This window comes from Parus major, chromosome 28, assembly GCF_001522545.3.
Source record: "Parus major isolate Abel chromosome 28, Parus_major1.1, whole genome shotgun sequence".
In the NCBI taxonomy this organism is placed as follows: domain Eukaryota; kingdom Metazoa; phylum Chordata; class Aves; order Passeriformes; family Paridae; genus Parus; species Parus major.
The window spans coordinates 3,100,951-3,118,445 of NC_031797.1; the positions used below are offsets into that span (position 1 = coordinate 3,100,951).

Consider the following 17,495-nt stretch of genomic DNA (forward strand, 5'->3'; position numbering starts at 1 on the left):
TGTCAATGGGATTGGAAGGCGTCCAGGGCACCCTGAGTTTTGTGGGGTTCCCATGGGGTTCTCATGAAGCTACGGAGAGTCTATAGGATTATGGGGTGTCCGTGGGGTCTCTATGGGGCTGTGGGGGGCCCACAGGGTTATGGGGTATCCACAGGGTGCCCACAAGGCTGTGGGGTGTCCATGGGGTGTCTGCGGGGTGTCCATGGGGTGTCCGTGGGGTCTCTATGGGACTGTGGGGGGCCCACAGGGTTATGGGGTATCCACAGGGTGCCCACAAGGCTGTGGGGTGTCTATGGGGTGTCCATGGGGTGTCCATGGGGTGTCTATGGGGTGTCCATGGGGTGTCCGCGGGGTGTCCATGGGGTTTCCATGGGGTGTCCATGAGCACACGCGGTGCCCCGGGTCACCCATCCACCGCCGACCGGAGCGGGCCCTGCTGAGCTTCCTGCCGCGTGCGCAGCTCCCGCCCCGCGCGGCCGTGGCTACGCCGCTGCTGATTGGTCGGTGCCGGGCGGGGGAGGCGGCGCTCTGGGCCGCGGCCGCGCTCTCTGTGGCCCTGGCGGACCGCGAAGATGGCGGCGCCCATGGAGGTGGCGCTGGTGTCGGACGCGGCGGGGCCGCTCTGCAACTGCTCGGTCTGGGAGCTTCATTCGGGTTCGGCCCTGCCCGGGTACCGCGGCGGCAACAGCGGCCCGCGAGGGCTGGCGCTGCTGGGCGGCGAGCACCTGCTGGGGGCGCAGCTCGGCAAGAGCTACATCAACGTCTGGGAGCTCCAGAGGAAGGTACCGGCGCGGCGGGCGGGCCCGGGCGGCCTCGGCTCGGGGGACGGCCCCGGGCCTCGCGGGGGGACTCCGGGCCCCGTGGGGGATGTGACGGGGCCACTCTCCCTGCGGACCTCCCGGCCCTGTAATGAGGAGCCCCTCCGTCCGCAGAGGCCCCCAAATCCATGGGGAAGAATCCCAGACCCCCCCATGGCCTCTCTCTCCACAAAGACCCTCGCATGGCCCCGCTCTTCGTGGAGACTCCTCTGCGCTCAGACACCCCTGCATGGCCCAGTTCTCTGCAGAGACCCCCATGGCCCCTCTCTCCACACAGAGCCCCCCCTGACCCCGGTTAGACCCTCAGGTCCACCCTCCCTGATCCCGACCCCCATCACCACGGACAGGTGTCCCCATCCCTGTCTTTGCAGAGACCCCAACAGAGATCCCCCCGAGCCCCCAAGTCGGGGGGCTCTGCTTGCAGCCCCTTCCCCTCTCTGAGCCCTTGCTGTGCTCTCTCTGTCCCAGGACCAGCTGCAGCAGAAGATCATCTGTCCCGGGCCTGTGACCTGCCTGACGGCCTCTCCCAACGGGCTCTACGTCCTGGCCGGGGTGGCCGAGAGCATCTACCTGTGGGAGGTACGGAGGTGCTGGGGTGCTCAGGCCACACAGACTCACACCCTGCACAGGCAGGGAGCGTCCCCATCCCTCAAATGTTTGTAAATCCTGATCCTGGGGTGCCACACCAGGCAAAGGATGCACTGCCTGCAGCCCGTGGGGCGGCTCATCGAAGCAGGAGTAGGAGGAATTCTGGAAGAGGCTTCACTCTCCCTCCTTCTTCTCTTTCCAAGCATCTCCGATGCCTCAGGGGTGGAGCATTGCTCCTATGAGGCAGCAGCTCAGGACCTGGTTTTCCTTCAGCACTTCTCCCACATTTCAGATGTTTATTTGTGTGTGCCCAGGGTGCCAGCAGCCCCTGCTGTGCTCTGGTCACTGTCCTGCTGGTTAATTACTGCTGGATTATTTGGGATTACGCTGCATTCCCAGCACACCACTGAGCAAATGAAAGCAGTAGTTTGTCCTGAGCCTGGGATTAAACCCCAGGATGCCTCACCTGGAGAGCTCCCCGTGCCAGGGGAGGTTTGAGCCTCATTATGTAGGTGGCTCTACCTGAACCCATCAGGGTTTGTTTGTACCAATGTGCTTGTAGCAGTGCTGGAATAAAATCCCCGAGGCTGAGCCTGCAGTGGGATCTGCTGCCTGTGATGGTCCAAGCTGGGCCCTGCTCCAGTTCCCATCACCCACAGATGTGTTCCAGAGTATGGCACTGACCCTGTGGCACGTTGGAGAGGCTCCATGGAAACCATCATGGAGCTGGAACCAGCCCCTAGAGCCCTGGTTTTGTGCTGTCTATGAAACCCCTTGAACTGAGGTTTGGTTCCATTTTTTGGTGTAATTCAGACCATGGGAAAAAAGTAGACTCTTATTTTATTTGAGGCTTTTTCTCTTTTGGATTCCCTCCCCATCTGCAGTGTTGCTTTTTAATAAGAAATGCTCTGGCTTTGGGGAATTCCTTGCCCACCCTAAAGCCTCTGCTGGCCCAGGACCACGAGCCACCCCTGGGGTGTCGTGCAGTTCTCATAACCCTGCTGCTCCCTCCTGAGGACCTGTGGGAGGAGGGAAGAAACCTCCAAAATAATCTGAATGTTAAGAGTGAACAAGAAATATTTACTGAACACTTGTGACTTGACCAGAGGAACAGCTCTGGCATCACTGGGCTCCAGAGTTAATGTGCCAGGACCTCTTCCACTGCTGTGTGCTGAATTTCCCTGTGCTCCTGAGTGCAGGCTGTTGTTCCAGCTGTACCTCAGTGCTGTCAGTCACTGTCCAGAGGTGCCAACAGGCTCATGGCAACAACAGAACCGACCTTCTCCCCTCACCTATGGCAGGGCACATTATCCCAAGACACCCTTGACAGCCTCCTGCCCTTCCCCTCACTCCAGGTGTCCAACGGGAACCTCCTCGCCATCCTGAACCGACACTACCAGGACCTCACGTGCCTCTGCTTCACCGATGACAGCAGCCACTTTCTCTCAGGGGCCAAGGACTGCCTGGCCCTGGTGTGGAACCTCTACAAGTAAGTTGGGCTGGGGGGCACAGGGATTTTGGAGCAGGAGATCCCTCTAAGCCCACAGCTGCATCTCTGCCCTCCTTGTGGGCAGGGAGCCTTTCCTTGGAGTCTCACCTGGGCTTCTTGGGAACAGGCATATGGCTCTGACTTCTTTCCCTGGGTGACACAGGGGGGGTTGTGCCCTTTACCAAGACTCTTTGTCCCTCTGGGATGGGGATCTCAGCCTCGGTATCCGTGAGCCATGGCTTCCAGCAGCTCCCGTGTCCCACATGGTCCCTGCAGCCAGGAGAGGGGTTCCCAGTGAGAGCAGAGTATGGCCCAACTCCCCATGGGGCTCTGTCCTGGCTGACCTGCCTGTCTCTGCTCTCCCCACAGCGTGTTGCAGGCAGAGCCCTCCCAGATCCCTGACCCCCGGCACGTCTGGTCCCGGCACAGCCTCCCCATCACCGACCTGTGCTGCGGCTTCGGAGGGCCCCTGGCACGGGCTGCCACTGCCTCCCTCGACCAGACAGCCAAGGTGAGGCTCATTTTGAAGGTGCCAGACCCTGCGGGGTCAAAGCCGGGCTCCTGCCAGGTAGCAGGAAGCTGTCCCTGTCCCCAAGCTGTCCTGAAGCTTTGCTGGGTTGCAGTGGCTTAATTTCTTGGCTGTCTCTGCAATGACTCAGAGCTGCCAGACCTGGGCTCTGCCTTTCCAACAACAGCAGTTTCTCTGCACCTGCCCCCAGGCTGGACTGCTGCAGTCCCTGTTGTCCTGGGAATGTCGGGGTCAGCTCCTCTGTTTCCCATTGCTGATGTCCACAGGGAGCGGAGCAGGCTGGAGCCTGTGGGGCAGGGGATGCCCTGGGGGCAGGATGGCCACAGAGAGGGTTCAGAGCTGCTTTGAAGCTGCCTGGGAAACTTCTCTCCTGCTCCCAGAGAGGCAGATGCTTGGTTCTGCCTTGGTTCTGCCTTGGTTCTGCCTTGGTTGTGCCTTGGACTCAGTTTCCCAGCCACAGCCAGGAGAGGATGCGAGGGTGGAATGCTGGTGTGGGATGCCAGGATGTCAGTGTTCCTGAAGTTCTGCCTTTGACATTCTCAGCCCTGATTCTCCTGTCCCCTCTCACTCCAGCTCTGGGAAGTCTCCTCTGGGGAGCTCCTGCTTTCCGTGCTCTTCGACGTGGGGATCATGGCTGTGACTCTGGACCTCTCTGAGTACCACATGTTCTGCGGGGGCATGGATGGCTCCATCTTCCAGGTTGACCTCTGTGCCTGGGTGAGTGTGTGGGGCTGCAGGTGTGCCCTGCCACCCCGAGGCACTGTCACCTCCCTGCTGGCACTGGTGTGACCTGCCAGGGCACAGGAAGGCCTGGTTCTCCTGTGTCTCCTCTGCCCTCTCCAGACATGGTGATGAACCTACTGGATTCAGCCTTCCTGAATGTTAATCCCTCTCTCTTCCTTTCTTCCTTCCTTCATTTCTGCAGCCAGTTCAGAGAGACCGGACCTTCCAGTCAGAGCGGGAGAACACAAAGGTCTTTAAAGGGCACAGGTGAGGAACCAGACATACCTGCCAGCCACCATCTGCCCACCTCACCAGCTTCTGGCAGTCCTGGGGTCATCCTGAGTTTAAACATCCTCTTCCCCATTCCAGGAACCAGGTGACGTGTCTGTCAGTCTCCACAGACGGCAGCCTCCTGCTCTCGGGCTCTCACGACGAAACCGTCCGGCTGTGGGACATCCAGAGCAAGCAGTGCCTGAAGACGATGAATCACAAAGGTAGGAATGTCCTTATCTCCAGAATCCTCACTGCCACAGGCTGCTGCTGTCTCACCTGTGCTGCCCTGGGCACTCCAGGTGTGTTTCTGCCCCTTGCTTCACACCCTGGGAAGGGCAGAGGCGTTGGAGGGAGCCTGAACTGTCTGGAGCAGCGCCGTGACCTTGCCCCACGAGTTAACAACCCCCTGTGCACTGTCGGGAGTGAGTCATGGATTTCACCCTGTCGCTGAGGCCACACGGGATCCTCCTCCTTGTTTTCCCGAGGGAGCAGTCACCCCACATACACCCCAGCTGTGTCTGGAGGGGAGACAGCTCTGTGACCCCAGCAGCGAGCGCCTGTGAGCTCATGGGGCCTGCAGTGAATCCCATATGAGCAGCTGTCTGGGCTTTCAGTCTGATGGCTCCAGTAAATTGCAGGAGCAGCAGTTGGATGCCTCAGCTACTTCAGAGCAATGGGGGATTTACCCCTCCTGTTGCTAACTGTGTTCCTCCCCCAGCTGTGGTAGTTTCTGGCCTCTGGTGCTGCAGTGACCAGTGGGGCTGCCTTGGGCACGGCCCAAACCCCTCCCAAAGGTGATGATGGGGAAAGCCAGACCCTGTTCCTCTGTGGTGGTTGAGCTGCTGCCTCAGGACAGTCTCTGGAAGCCAGGCTGCCTGCAGACCCTTTTTCTCTTCCCTTTGGCTGCCAAGGACGATCCCTAATTGGGACCCACTGCAGTGCCCATCCAGCCTGGTGCCGCTGGCACTAGAGGGTGAAAACAGACCAAATGGAGCTGTGACTCATCCGAGGAGGGGGGGCCGGGCTTTGGCTGCGAGCCGGGCACTGGAGTCCTCCTGAGGCTGCAGGGAAGAATGGACAGACCAGGCTCTTCCCAGGAGGAGCAGGACCAGGCTGACCCCAAGCTGTGGGTGCTCTGCTGGCTCCCTGCTGGCTCCTTGGCACTGGCATGACTGTGCTGTGTGTGCTCAGGAATGGGCTGGGAGCCCAGCACCCCCGAGCTGTGCCCTGGGTCTGGAGTCCCCACGGGGCCCTGCAGCCTCCCAGTGTGGGGGAACCAGCTGCCCCAACCCAGCCCCCTCTCCGTGGATCCCTGTCCCTCCTTGGCCTCTGAGCAGTGGCATGAGCCCCCCAGCAAGGTGTGTCCCTGCTGCCAGTGTGTCCTGCTCGCTCCCCAGGGCAGAGGTGACAGGGTTGTGACGTGGTGATGTGACAGCAGCCTCTGGCCCTGTGTCCTCAGGACAAGCGTGGTTCCTCCGCTTGCACGGGGGTGGCTGAGGGCACACAGGACCCACTGCCCTCCCCTCAATACTGCTGCAAATAAATGCAGGGAGCTGGAGTGTGGCTCAGGTCCAGGCAGGGGGCTGTGCCACCAAGGGTGGCTTGTCCTTGGTGGGGGCAGAGCGGGTAGACTTTGAGAAGTCAGGCTGCTGCTCCTGGGTAATGAGCTGTGGAAATGCTGGCGAGGCAGGGCTGCTCCCGGTCACTCTGTGTGGCTGGCACCACTCCGGGGGGAAGCAGGAGACCTGTGGGATGAGGCTGGAAGCCAGCACTGCCCCCAGATCCCTCCAGGCCTCAATTCCCATCCTGTCACACGAGCTCCATCCTTGTCTGTGCAAACACAGCATGGCACAGACCATCCCCAAAGGCTTGGTCCTGCAAGGCCATCCCGGGGTGCTCTGGCTGATGTGTGCTGCTGGCAGCTCTGTCTTGGCAGCTGGGTTATTTGTTTCTCCCCAGCTAAGCCCAGTCCCTGTGCCCAGGCTGGTCCAGGGTCACCCACTGCCTGCTGCCCCAGGCCTTGGGGCAAGGTGATCTGGTACAGGACTTGCATCTGCTCTGGGGCCCCAGAGTGGCTGTGGGGCTATGTCTGGGTGGTGACCAGGTTTGGGGAACTCTGGGTTTATTCCTGAGATTTTCTCCTCTCCACCTTTCCTCTTGAGCTCCAGGAGCTGCCAGTGCAGTGGGAATCTCACTGATGGGCACTTGCCTCAGGAGCACAAACCCCCGGTCTTTAAGGAGAGAGTGAAGCCCTGAGTTGGCCAGGAACAGCTTTGGGGCCAGGCACTCAGAGCCGCTGCTCTGCTGGTGGGACCCACCCTTGGATCCTTGGAGGATCAGATTTAGGAGCAGGTTCTGGAGGGATAGATGGTGACTGAGCCCTCATTCATGTCAGAGCTGCTTGTGTCTGTCTGCTCTGCAGAGACCAAAATCCTCCAGCAGCTCTGAGCCTCCCTAGACCTTGCCATGTGTCCTCCCACACCCTTCTCCACAGCCCTGGCAGCCCCCTCTCCGGTACATGTGGCCCATCTTCACCGTTGCCTTTGGCCAGGGGAATGCCTGGCCGGGCTGTGGTAGCGGTGGCCGAGCTGCTGTGCCCGCTGGAGGGGGGCTGGGGGCTGCTGTGCCTGACAGGGCGTGGGGAACAGCGGTGGGAGCTTTCAGCGAGCAGGAGCTGGGAGGGGGCGGCAGCAGCCGTGGGTAAATGCAGTAATTAACACGCTCATCAGCTCTGCCATTGAGAGCCGTGATGGATCGTGGCAGCACGGAGCTGCTGATGGGGAGCTGCTGATGGATGGCGGCTCGGGGTGGGGGGAGGCCGGGCTCTGCTCCCCCCCAGGGCTGCCAACAGGCCCAGAGTGCAGCCCCAGGCAGGGAGAGCTGCTGGGGAGGGTGGAGAACCCCTGTTTATACTCTGTTCTCAGGGCTGCTCTGCCTCTCAAACCCACCGGGGTCCAGCCTGACCTGTCCCCTCTGTCCCACACAGGTCCAGTGACAAACGCCTTCATCGTGCTGGCCCCTGCCAACATGTTCAACCCTGATGGGAAGCCCAGCGTGCCCCTGCCCAAGTTCAGCCGACACCTGCACGGCACCGAGAGCAGCGACGAGCCGGGCACTGAGGGGGTGACACTGCGCCTGGGGCTGCACCAGCAGGTACTGGGGGCCAGCTGGGGAGGGGGGGACACACATCTGGGAGGGGTTGTGCCACAGCAAAGCTTCTCCTACAGCTGGTGAAACCCGTTCCTGCTCCCTCCTGCTTCCTCCCCATCCTGGCTGCTGCAGTCATTTGTCCTCCCAGCCCCGTGCTGCAGCGTGGGCTGGCTCTGCTGTCCCACCATTTCCTTGGTCCTGGCACGGGAGGCAGGGAGGGTCACACACCATCAGTGTCCCACCCATCCCAGCTGCTCTGCCAGTGGTCCCAGAGCTGCTCCCCTCTGCCAGCATCAGCCTCTGGGTGAGTGACAGGGAAAGTCCTGCCAGAGCTGATGGATAAGCTCCCTGCTGGCTCGGTGGCAGCAGGCCAAGGGGCTGTTTGCCTGGCAGAGGGGACAGCAGGATCACCCAGGGGCATGGGGAGAGGGTCTGTGCTCTGCCAACCCCTCCATTCTGGTCCCTGCAGGAGCCTGGGCAGAGCTACCTGGAGAAGGCAGAGAGGATGTACTCGCAGATGCACTCCACGAGGGAAAAGGTGAGAGCTGCTCTCAGGCTGGGAATTGGGGGATCATTGCCAGCTGATGTGACACAAGAGGCCCTGAGCAAGTTGGGGATGGGGGAAAAGAGCCCTGAAATCTGCAGGTGACATGGGCAGGAGGGGCTGCACTTTGAGTAGGAGAGGAGGGAGGGGAGCGAGGGGTTCGGGGTTTACTGCTGGGGCGGGAGCAGCAGCCTGTGCCTGTCACAGCTGAGGCCCTGACACTTTTCTGTTGTGTTTCTGTGTCACAGAACCTGGTGGGAGACCAGGAGCACCTGACGATCCAGGTGAGCGAGCTGGAGGAGGAGGTGAGCAACCTCCGGAAAATCAACAAGGACCTCTTTGACTTCTCCACTCGCATCATCACCAAACCAGCCAAGTGAAGAGGCTCCCCCCCGCCCTCGCACCCCTCCGCCTCTCCCTGTCCGGCTCCTGGGGAAGAACCTGCCCGCCCTCGGGCACCGCCCAGCCGGCTGCGAGCACCCGGCTCACCTTCCCCTGCCTCGGCACACGCCACCGCCTCCACCTGCTCCGTGACGCGGGACTGAGAGCGGCGCGGGGACCACCAGGGGACAGCACGGGGACCCTGTTCAGCCCGATTCGGGGCCGGGGGGCACTCGGGCAGCCGCTGCAGGAAGAGCGTCGCCGGCTCCTGGGAGGGCTCAGGATGCAGCTCCTGCTCATTCCCCAACCCTTCCCCTGCCCCTTTTTTGTTTCTTTTCGTTACTTGACCCTGCAGTGCAGACAGAAAAGTGTTTTTCTCTCAATACCAGTTTGAGATTGGATTTTGGAGACCCCCTTCTGCCCACCCTGTCCTGGGGATTGCTGCTCAGTGCCACTGGACCCCGTGCTCTAGACAGCAGGGGCTGAGTGGCTCCTGCTCTGGGGGTGAAGTGAGGGTACTGCTGCAACAGGTGTGGGGGTCCCTGGCTACCAGGGCTGAGGAGGGGGCTCCTGCTCTGTCTGGCAGGCAGGGCCTGGGGTGTTCCTGGGCTTGGAGCACAGGTGGTGGCTTTGGGGTGTAGGGTCACTCTGGGAAGGGGCGGGGGGGCCAGCAAGGTGCTATTTCCAATCTCGTCAATCAACAATTTATATATATTTGGATCCAACAACTCTGTTTTCACGGTGTTTGGGGACTCGGCCTTTTGTATTGTCACAGCATGGCAGCGGGGGTTGTGGGTTTTGTTTAGGTTTATTTTTTACATAAAAGATTTGTTTTTTATAGTGAAAGATGCCCACGTTGGTTTCTTTAACAACCATTGCGTGCCCACAGACCTTGACTACCTATCACTGCATCCCTGGGGCTGCCCACTGGGAGTGGGAAAGTGCTTCCTTAGCCCCAAACTGCCCAGTTGCCTTCGTCCTGAGGGTCCCTCCCTGTCCCTACAGGGTGTTGAGGTGTCCCCTGGCCATCCCTCTTTGTCATTCCCCCGCCCCCGTTCAATACACCAAGTGCAGATGATTTAAAGTGCATTTTAAAACCAGAGCATCCGAGCATCCCCAGCTCCCGCCAGCTCCCCAGAAGATGCTTTTAGCTTAATCACTGGAGTCTGTTCCTTTCCCTTCCTCTCCTGCTCCTCCTCTTCTTCCCAAGGCTTTGGATCAACATTCATGGGCTGCAGCAGGACTGTCACCCAGAGCCAGGGGCTGCGGTGGGACAAGAGGTGGGAGCACATCCCTGCTGCAGGGAGCTCTCTGAGACCCCCAGGGATGCAGCCTCCAGCCAAGCCCAGACCCCAGCACTCCCTCCCAGTCATCCCACACTTTCCCAGTCCCCCCAGTGGAGTTCCTGTTGGGGTGCTGCACTTAGAGCAGAAGGGAGGATGGGGCTTCCCCGGGAGCCCCCCCTGTGCTGTGCCTGGTGTTTGGGGGGGCTTTTTCATTCCAAGATCCTGCTGCCCCTCCTGTGTGGACAGTGGGGGCTGCCCTGTGTTTATCCCTGTGAGAAGGAGCTACCAGGGGCCCCATGGTCAGGGTCCTGCTTGGGGGAGACCAGCACCCCACGACCCTCCGTGCTCTGGCAGGATTTGCTCTGCCCTCCCCTCAGGCCCAGCTCCGCAGGGGAATTCATTAGCCGTGACTCATTACATTTATCGATATTACATGAATCGATACTTTTTGCCAGATGGATTTTGGCTCCATCCTTCATTTTTCCTTATTAATTTAGCGTGACTCCGGCCCCGGTTGCTGGTGTTTGTGTGCCGGTGGTGGGGACCCTTGGGCTGGGTTGAGCCTCAGTTTCCCTGGTGAGGATGAGGAGGGTGACCCCGCGTTCCCTCCCTCAGCAGAGGAAGGCTGCGCCGCTGCTGCCCTTCACTCCTTCCCCATGCAGCAGGAGGACCCGCCCGGCCTCGGGACCCCCCGATATTGAAGCTGCACCTCAGATTGCGGAGGGACAGAGGGATCGGGGTGGGGGCCTTTACCGGGACGGAGGCGGCAGTTCACGGCTCGGAGTCCGCCAAGGGGACCGACCCGAGGGGGTTCCGTCGGGGGCCGGAGGAGGAAGAGGAAGAGGAGGAAGATCTCAGTGGTCCAGAGGTAGCCGGAACCACCCTGGGATCAGCGGGCATCTCTGTGCCGGGGGTCCCCAGGGTCGCAGCCCTCGGACGGCAGCACCGCGCGGGTGGGGGCCCCCTTTGCTGCGGGGTGCGGGAGGGGGGGACCCGCGCCGTGCGTGGGCGTGGACGGGGCGGCTGCGGGCGGGTCCGGCGCTGCGTGGGCCGGGTCCGGCGTGACCCACCGTGCACCGGGGGCTGCGGGGCCTCGGAGCTACCCGGGGAGGGGGGGCCCCGGCGGGACCCGGCCGGCGGTCGCTGCCCGTCGCCGGAGCCGCCCCCGGCGGAGCGCAGAGCGGCGGGGCCGGTGCGCGGCCGGTGCGGGGTGCATGGCGGGGCTGCGGGCGCTCTGGCTGCTGGCGGCGGCGCTGGGGGCGGCGGGGGGACACCCGCATCCCTGCCGGGTCCCGGCACCCCCCGGCCGCGCCCCCGGCCCCACCGTGCGCCTCGGGGCTCTGCTGCCGCCCGCGCCCGCCCGCGCCCGGCTCCGCGCCGCGCTGGCCCGAGCCGCCGGTACCGGCCCCGGGGACAGCCCCGGGGAGGTGACGCTGCCCCACAACCTCAGCCTGGAGGTGGTGGGGGGCGGCCCGGCGGCGCGGGACCCCGGCTCGCTGGCGCGGTGGCTTTGCGGGGCGCTGGCGGGGCGCGGCGTGGCCGCCGTCCTGGCGCTGCCCCGCTCCCGCCGGGAGCTGCTCCAGCTCGACTTCCTCGCCGCCGCCCTCCAGGTCCCCTTCGTCAGCATCCTGGACACCCGCTGGCCGCTGCCTTTCCGAGCGCAGGTGAGACCCGCAGCGCCGGCACTGCGCTCCCGTCCCCGCTCCTGTCCCCGCTCCCGTCCCCGCTCGCCAGCTCCGTCCTTGCTCCCGTCCCGGCTCCGTCCGTGCTCCTGTCCTGATCCCACTCCCGGATCCATACCGGCTCTATCCCGATCCCCGTCGTGTCTCCGTACCTGTTCCGTGGGTCCTCCTCCCGGCTCGGACCTGCCTCCAATTCCGATCCCGGCTCTGATTCCAGCTCCAATTCCGAATCCCAGCCACTCATCCTTGCTGCATCTTGACTACCTCCGGGCTCCATCCCGACTCTGTTGTCCCTCTGTCTTCTCTCCCACCCTGACCCCATCCCATCCTCATTCCCACCTCCTTCCTGCCTCTACCCCAGCCTCATCCTGTGCCCCATCCTGGCTCTCTGTCTCCCATCACAGCTCTATTCCAGCCCCCTCTTGGCCCTCATTCCAGCCCTATCCTGGCTCTATCCCAGTTCCCATCTCTGTCCTGGCCCCTTGCCTGGCTCTATCCCAGACCCAATCCCAGCTTTCACTCCAAGGTAAGTTCCCTGGTTTCTCTGGAAGCTCTGCAGTCCTCAGCCCCAGACCCTGTCTCCAGAAGGGCTCTGGATGAGTCCTGGCAGTGGATCCCAGACAGGAACTGGGCAGAGGGTGGGAAGGGAGTGTGGGATGACCTCAGGGCAGGTGGGCTCACATCTGGCACTGCCTCTGAGCTCCTCCCATGGGCAGGGGCAGTGCCACGACCCCTGTGTGTTGGCAGAGCCCCTTCCACTTCCACATGGACCGGCAGAGCTCACCGGAGACGCTGGTGGATGTGCTGGTGAGCGTCCTGCAGGCCAACAACTGGCAGGAGCCCAGCCTGGTGCTCTGCCACCCCTGGGATGTCGACGGCTTCCTCGACCTCTGGGCCCAACGTTCCCAGTTCTTTCTCCACACTATCCTGGACCTGGGCTACCTGGATGAGCCAAGGGCCACCCGCTACCTGCGGCAGCACGGGGACCGTGTCAGGACCCTCTCCAGCCCAGTGCTGATGCTGGGCTGTGACCTGCACCGTGCTCGACTCATCTTCCGGGTGGCCGAGGAGTTGGGGCTGCCACCACAGGAATTCCACTGGATGCTGGGCTTCCCACTCAGCGCCAGCGAGCTGCAGACCGAGGGCCTGCCCCCAGGGCTGCTGGCCTTTGGGGAGCTCAACCGGCCACCGCTGGAGCTCTTTGTGCAGGACATGGTGGGACTGGTGTCCCAGGCCATTGCCCACGCTGCCCACGGCCGCCCTGACCCCGCACAGCTGCAGACCACGGGCAGCTGCAATGAGAGGCACCGGGCAGGCGGCGAGTCCCCGGGGCTCTTCCTTGCCCGGTAAGGGGGTGCTGGGGGCTCCTCTTTCCCCCCATCCTGGTGGTTTTGGGGTGCAGGGGAGGGTTCTGCCCAGACCTGGGATGGGGTAGGGGCAGAGCCAGGGCACCCCTGGGCTCAGTGCAGTGCTGTCCCCAGTGTGTGCAGCCACCACCATGGGGCTCAGACCCCCAGGACATGGTTAGTGCTGCACAGTGGGGACGTGTCACTTCAGATCTCCTTAACACTGCCCCAGCATCGTCACTCTATAAATATTAATAACACTTGGCCCTGGCAGCACAGCGAGCTGCGGGGCAGCGCAGCAGGGCTGGATCCTGCTGCTCCTCCTTGACCTTGTCCCCACCCGGGTCGGGCACATCCCACTCCCAGCTCCCAGCCTCATCCCTTGGTCCCAGCTGACCAAGTGGAGCAGTGAAACTCTTTTCTTGGCAGGTTCCTGGCCAACACATCCTTCCACGGCCAGACGGGGCTGGTGCGTGTGGAGAACACAGCACTGGTGAGGCCGGAGCAGCAGTTCCGCGTCTGGAGTCTGCGCAGGGACTCGCAGGGTGTCCCCACCTGGATGACAGTGGGCACCTGGAGCCACGGCAAGCTGGAGCTGGAGGAGAGCGTGTGGCAGAGCCAGCGGCAGCGCATGAGCCCCAGCGAGGCGGCCGAGGGGGCCCGCACACGGCTGCGGGTGGTGACGCTGGTGGAGCACCCCTTCGTCTTCACCAGGGAGGTGGATGAGGAAGGGAACTGCCCGGCTGGGCAGCTCTGCCTGGACCCCGGCACAAATGACTCGGCCGTGCTGGACGCCCTCTTTGAGAAGATTGGCAACGGCTCGGTGCCACGGGCGTACAAGAAGTGCTGCTATGGGTACTGCATCGACCTGCTCGAGAAGCTGGCCGAGGACATGGCCTTTGATTTTGAGCTCTACATCGTGGGCGATGGGAAATATGGGGCCTGGAAGAATGGGCGCTGGACGGGACTGGTAGGGGACCTGCTCAGTGGCACGGCCCACATGGCCGTCACCTCCTTCAGCATCAACTCAGTGAGGAGCAAAGTCATCGACTTCACCAGCCCCTTCTTCTCCACCAGCCTGGGCATTCTGGTGAGGACGAAGGACACGGCATCGCCCATCGGGGCCTTCATGTGGCCCCTGCACTGGACCATGTGGGTGGGCATCTTCGTGGCGCTGCACATGACCGCGCTCTTCCTCACCCTCTACGAGTGGAAGAGCCCCTATGGAATGACCCCCCACGGCCGCAACCGCATGAAGATCTTCTCCTACTCCTCAGCCCTCAACCTCTGCTACGCCATCCTCTTTGGGCGCACTGTCTCCAGCAAGACGCCCAAGTGCTGCACCGGCCGCTTCCTCATGAACCTCTGGGCCATCTTCTGCCTCCTGGTGCTCTCCAGCTACACGGCCAACCTGGCAGCTGTCATGGTGGGGGACAAGACCTTCGAGGAGCTCTCGGGCATCCACGACCCAAAGGTGGGCGAGTGTCCGGCTGCTTCAGATGGGCTGGGAGAGGGCTGAAGGCCAGGGAAGGGACTGAGGGGGGTCCTGTCCTTCCTTCTGCACCTTCCTCCTTCTCTCCAGCCCCAGTTCTGCATCTTGGCCCCTCCTAAGAGTGGGGGGATCATTGAGACCTGCAGAAAGCTTTATGTGTGTATCCCACTGGTGCTTAATCCCAGCCTCAGCTCCAGGGCAGGGGGAAGTGGGCTGAGTTTGTGCTGAGGCTGCTTTTGGGGAAGCTCTTTCCCAGACACCCTCAAGAGCTGCTGCACCTCTGGGGCTGCCCAGACACCCTGCCTGGGACTCAGGGCTGGGGACACAGCCCCAGGGAGTGGGGACACATTCCTGGGGCCAGGGGTGCTGATGCTCTGGTGCCTCCTTCCAGCTCCATCACCCCTCACAGGGCTTCCGCTTCGGCACAGTGTGGGAGAGCAGTGCTGAGGAGTACATCAAGAAGAGCTTCCCCGAGATGCACGAGTACATGCGGCGCTACAACGTCCCCACCACCCCTGACGGCGTCACCATGCTCAAGTGAGGGGCAGGGAGAGCATGAGGGCCCCACCTCACCTTTTACCCTTCTCAGGGCATCTTTTGCCCCAGCCCTGGAGCCTGTGCACCCCCCACTCCACACACACGAGCCCCCAACCTGTGGGAGAGGTGTCAGGCTGGGGAGACGCCAGGGAAGGGGGGAGCAGCCCCCCCTGAGCATCCCCCCCCATGCTGGTACAGGACAGAGCCTGCCAAGCTCAACGCCTTCATCATGGACAAGTCGCTGCTGGATTATGAGGTCTCCATCGACTCCGACTGCAAACTGCTCACTGTGGGCAAGCCCTTTGCCATTGAAGGTTTGGGGGGGCTGTGGTGGGAGGGGGGTTCTGCTGTGTGTGTCATCAGGCTGGGGTCGTGCCCTGCTGCACCCACACAGGGTGGGGAGGTGCCCCCTCCCTGGTGGGCACTGGGGGCTGTACCCCCCCGTCCCAGCTCTCTCTCCCCACCTCACTGGGGCCAGGCTACGGCATCGGCCTCCCCCAGAACTCACCGCTGACCTCCAACATCTCCGAGTTCATCAGCCGCTACAAGTCCTCGGGGTTCATCGACCTCCTGCACGACAAGTGGTACAAGATGGTGCCCTGCGGCAAACGCGTCTTCGCCGTCACTGAGGTGCGGCAGCGCCTCGGCCGGGGGGGCTCTGGGGTCTGACACCCCCCGCAGCCCAGCCCACACCCCCTGCTGCCCGCAGACCCTGCAGATGGGCATCTACCACTTCTCGGGGCTGTTCGTGCTGCTGTGCATCGGGCTGAGCGGCTCCCTCCTCACCTCGCTGGGCGAGCACGTCTTCTACCGCCTCGTCCTGCCCCGCATCCGGCGCAAGAAGAAATTCAACTACTGGCTGCACACGAGCCAGGTGGGGCCAGGGCCAGGGGCTCACACAGCGCCCCAAATACCCCTGACCCCATCTCGCTGCTCCCTCTTAAACTGCACCGCTTCTGCCCTGCTCCAGCCCCGGTCCACCAACCCCTGAACCATCACCTCCAGACCATCACCCTCCAATTAATCCCTGGTCACCGTGCCCCGACTCACTCTTGCCGTGTTCCCCACAGAAAATCCATCGGGCTCTGAATATGGGCACGGAGGAGCGGAAGAGCCAGCAGCTGAAGTTGGAGCAGAGGTACAGCTGGGACCGAGAGCCTGCCCTGCCCTCCTCCTCCTCCTCCTCCCTGTGGACAGTCAGAGTTCTGGGGGGCTGCAGAGGGACCCCACAGCAGCCAGATCCCAATCCAGCCCTCCCCACACAGGTGCGAGCCCCAGCCGCGGTCCGCGCCGGCGGCAGCGCAGCCCTGGAGCGCCCTGCGGAAGGAGGCACGGCGGGTGCGCTTCCAGCTGGACAAAACCCCCCCCGAGGCTGAGGGCTCCCCGTGGCACCCCGGGAACGGGCGGCCCCCGCAGCCCCTGGACAGAGCGGCCGGTGAGAACGAGCTCCGGGAGCTGGAGGAGAAGATCCAGGAGATGCGGGAGCAGCTGCGAGCGGCGCTGCTGAGGAAGAGCGAGCTGGTGTCCGTGCTGGGCTCCGCCAAGGGCGGCCGGCCCCTGCCCGCCCCGCTGGCCACCGAGGAAGGCCGGGAGGAGAGGTGAGGTGGCGGGCAGGGACCCCCAAACCATCCCAGGACAGGCTGCTCTGCCGGGGCGGGGCAGGGCGGCTCAGAAGTGGAAGGAGAAAAGGGAGGGGGGGATGTCCTGGGGCTGCCCCAGCTCTGCGGCCCTTTGTCTCTTCTCCCCGTCCCTTCTGCTGGCAGCGGGGGTTTGAGGGACCGGGAGGTTCTTTTAGGGAGGTTGAGCTGGGGTGAGAGGTCCCCACGATGCCTGGACAAAGCTCAGCCCCGCTCTGGTTTTAGACCACATAAATAAAGATGACAAAGGAAGACGAAGTCTGCTTTTCCTCTTCCCCAGATGCAGCCAGGGCCGGCTGAGAGTCACCCTTCCCTTTCCCCTCCTTCCTCCGCAGGCCCAGCTCAGCCCCGCCGCAGGACGGCCGCGATTAGGAGGAGGAGGAAGCAGAGGAAGCTCCCACATGGATGGGGCAGGACAGACCGAGCTCCAGGGCAGCAAAACCGGGCTGATCCCAGAGCCACCGCAAAGCAGAACCGGAGCCTTCCTCGGGCGGAGGGTGAGGGATGGAGACGCTGCACGGGGAGGATAAGGAACAGCTTCCCCATCCCACTACAGGCGGCTGTGGAAGGAGCCGGAGCCCTGCAGCCCCTCCCCTGGCACGGAGGCTGCCCAGCAGCACCGAGCATGGCTGGACACGGGCTCTGCCCTCTGCCCTGCCACCACCCCTGCACACTGCGAGGGGACAGATGGTGACACGCCAGGACTGAGCATTCACCTCGCTGCACCTCCCTGCCCCCAGGACTCCCACACATCAGCCCAGCACAGCCACGGGCAGGACATGGGGCAGCGCTCCAGCAGCTGTTAAGAGATAATATTTATTATTATATACAAACACATTTTGTACATTAATTAAATAGAATGAACTCTACTCTTCATTCATCAAATCATTTGGTTTGGTGTCCCCCCCTTCCCCTCCCACCCACTCCTCTGAGAAGCCTGTGGTCATTCCCGGCGCTCCAGAGGCTGGGAGCCAGCTGGCCACAAGGCCCCTTCTCAGGAGTGCTGGCAGCAGCAAGATT

At 62.7% G+C, this 17,495-nt stretch overlaps 2 protein-coding genes across 2 annotated transcripts; both read left to right on the forward strand.

Moving 5' to 3' along the window:
- Positions 1-536: 536 nt before the first annotated feature.
- On the forward strand, positions 537-9,349 carry WDR18 (WD repeat domain 18). The gene is made up of 10 exons (XM_015651855.2): positions 537-782; positions 1,287-1,397; positions 2,762-2,895; positions 3,265-3,406; positions 3,998-4,141; positions 4,350-4,414; positions 4,517-4,641; positions 7,407-7,573; positions 8,040-8,108; positions 8,363-9,349. The coding sequence occupies exons 1-10, from the start codon at positions 573-575 to the stop codon at positions 8,492-8,494; spliced, it is 1,299 nt and encodes a 432-aa protein (XP_015507341.1). The 5' UTR covers positions 537-572; the 3' UTR covers positions 8,495-9,349.
- Positions 9,350-10,995: 1,646 nt separating this feature from the next.
- Positions 10,996-16,847, forward strand: GRIN3B (glutamate ionotropic receptor NMDA type subunit 3B). The gene is made up of 10 exons (XM_019009135.2): positions 10,996-11,445; positions 12,211-12,809; positions 13,239-14,283; positions 14,693-14,838; positions 15,037-15,152; positions 15,317-15,468; positions 15,548-15,712; positions 15,909-15,976; positions 16,104-16,436; positions 16,811-16,847. The coding sequence occupies exons 1-10, from the start codon at positions 10,996-10,998 to the stop codon at positions 16,845-16,847; spliced, it is 3,111 nt and encodes a 1,036-aa protein (XP_018864680.2).
- Positions 16,848-17,495: the final 648 nt, after the last annotated feature.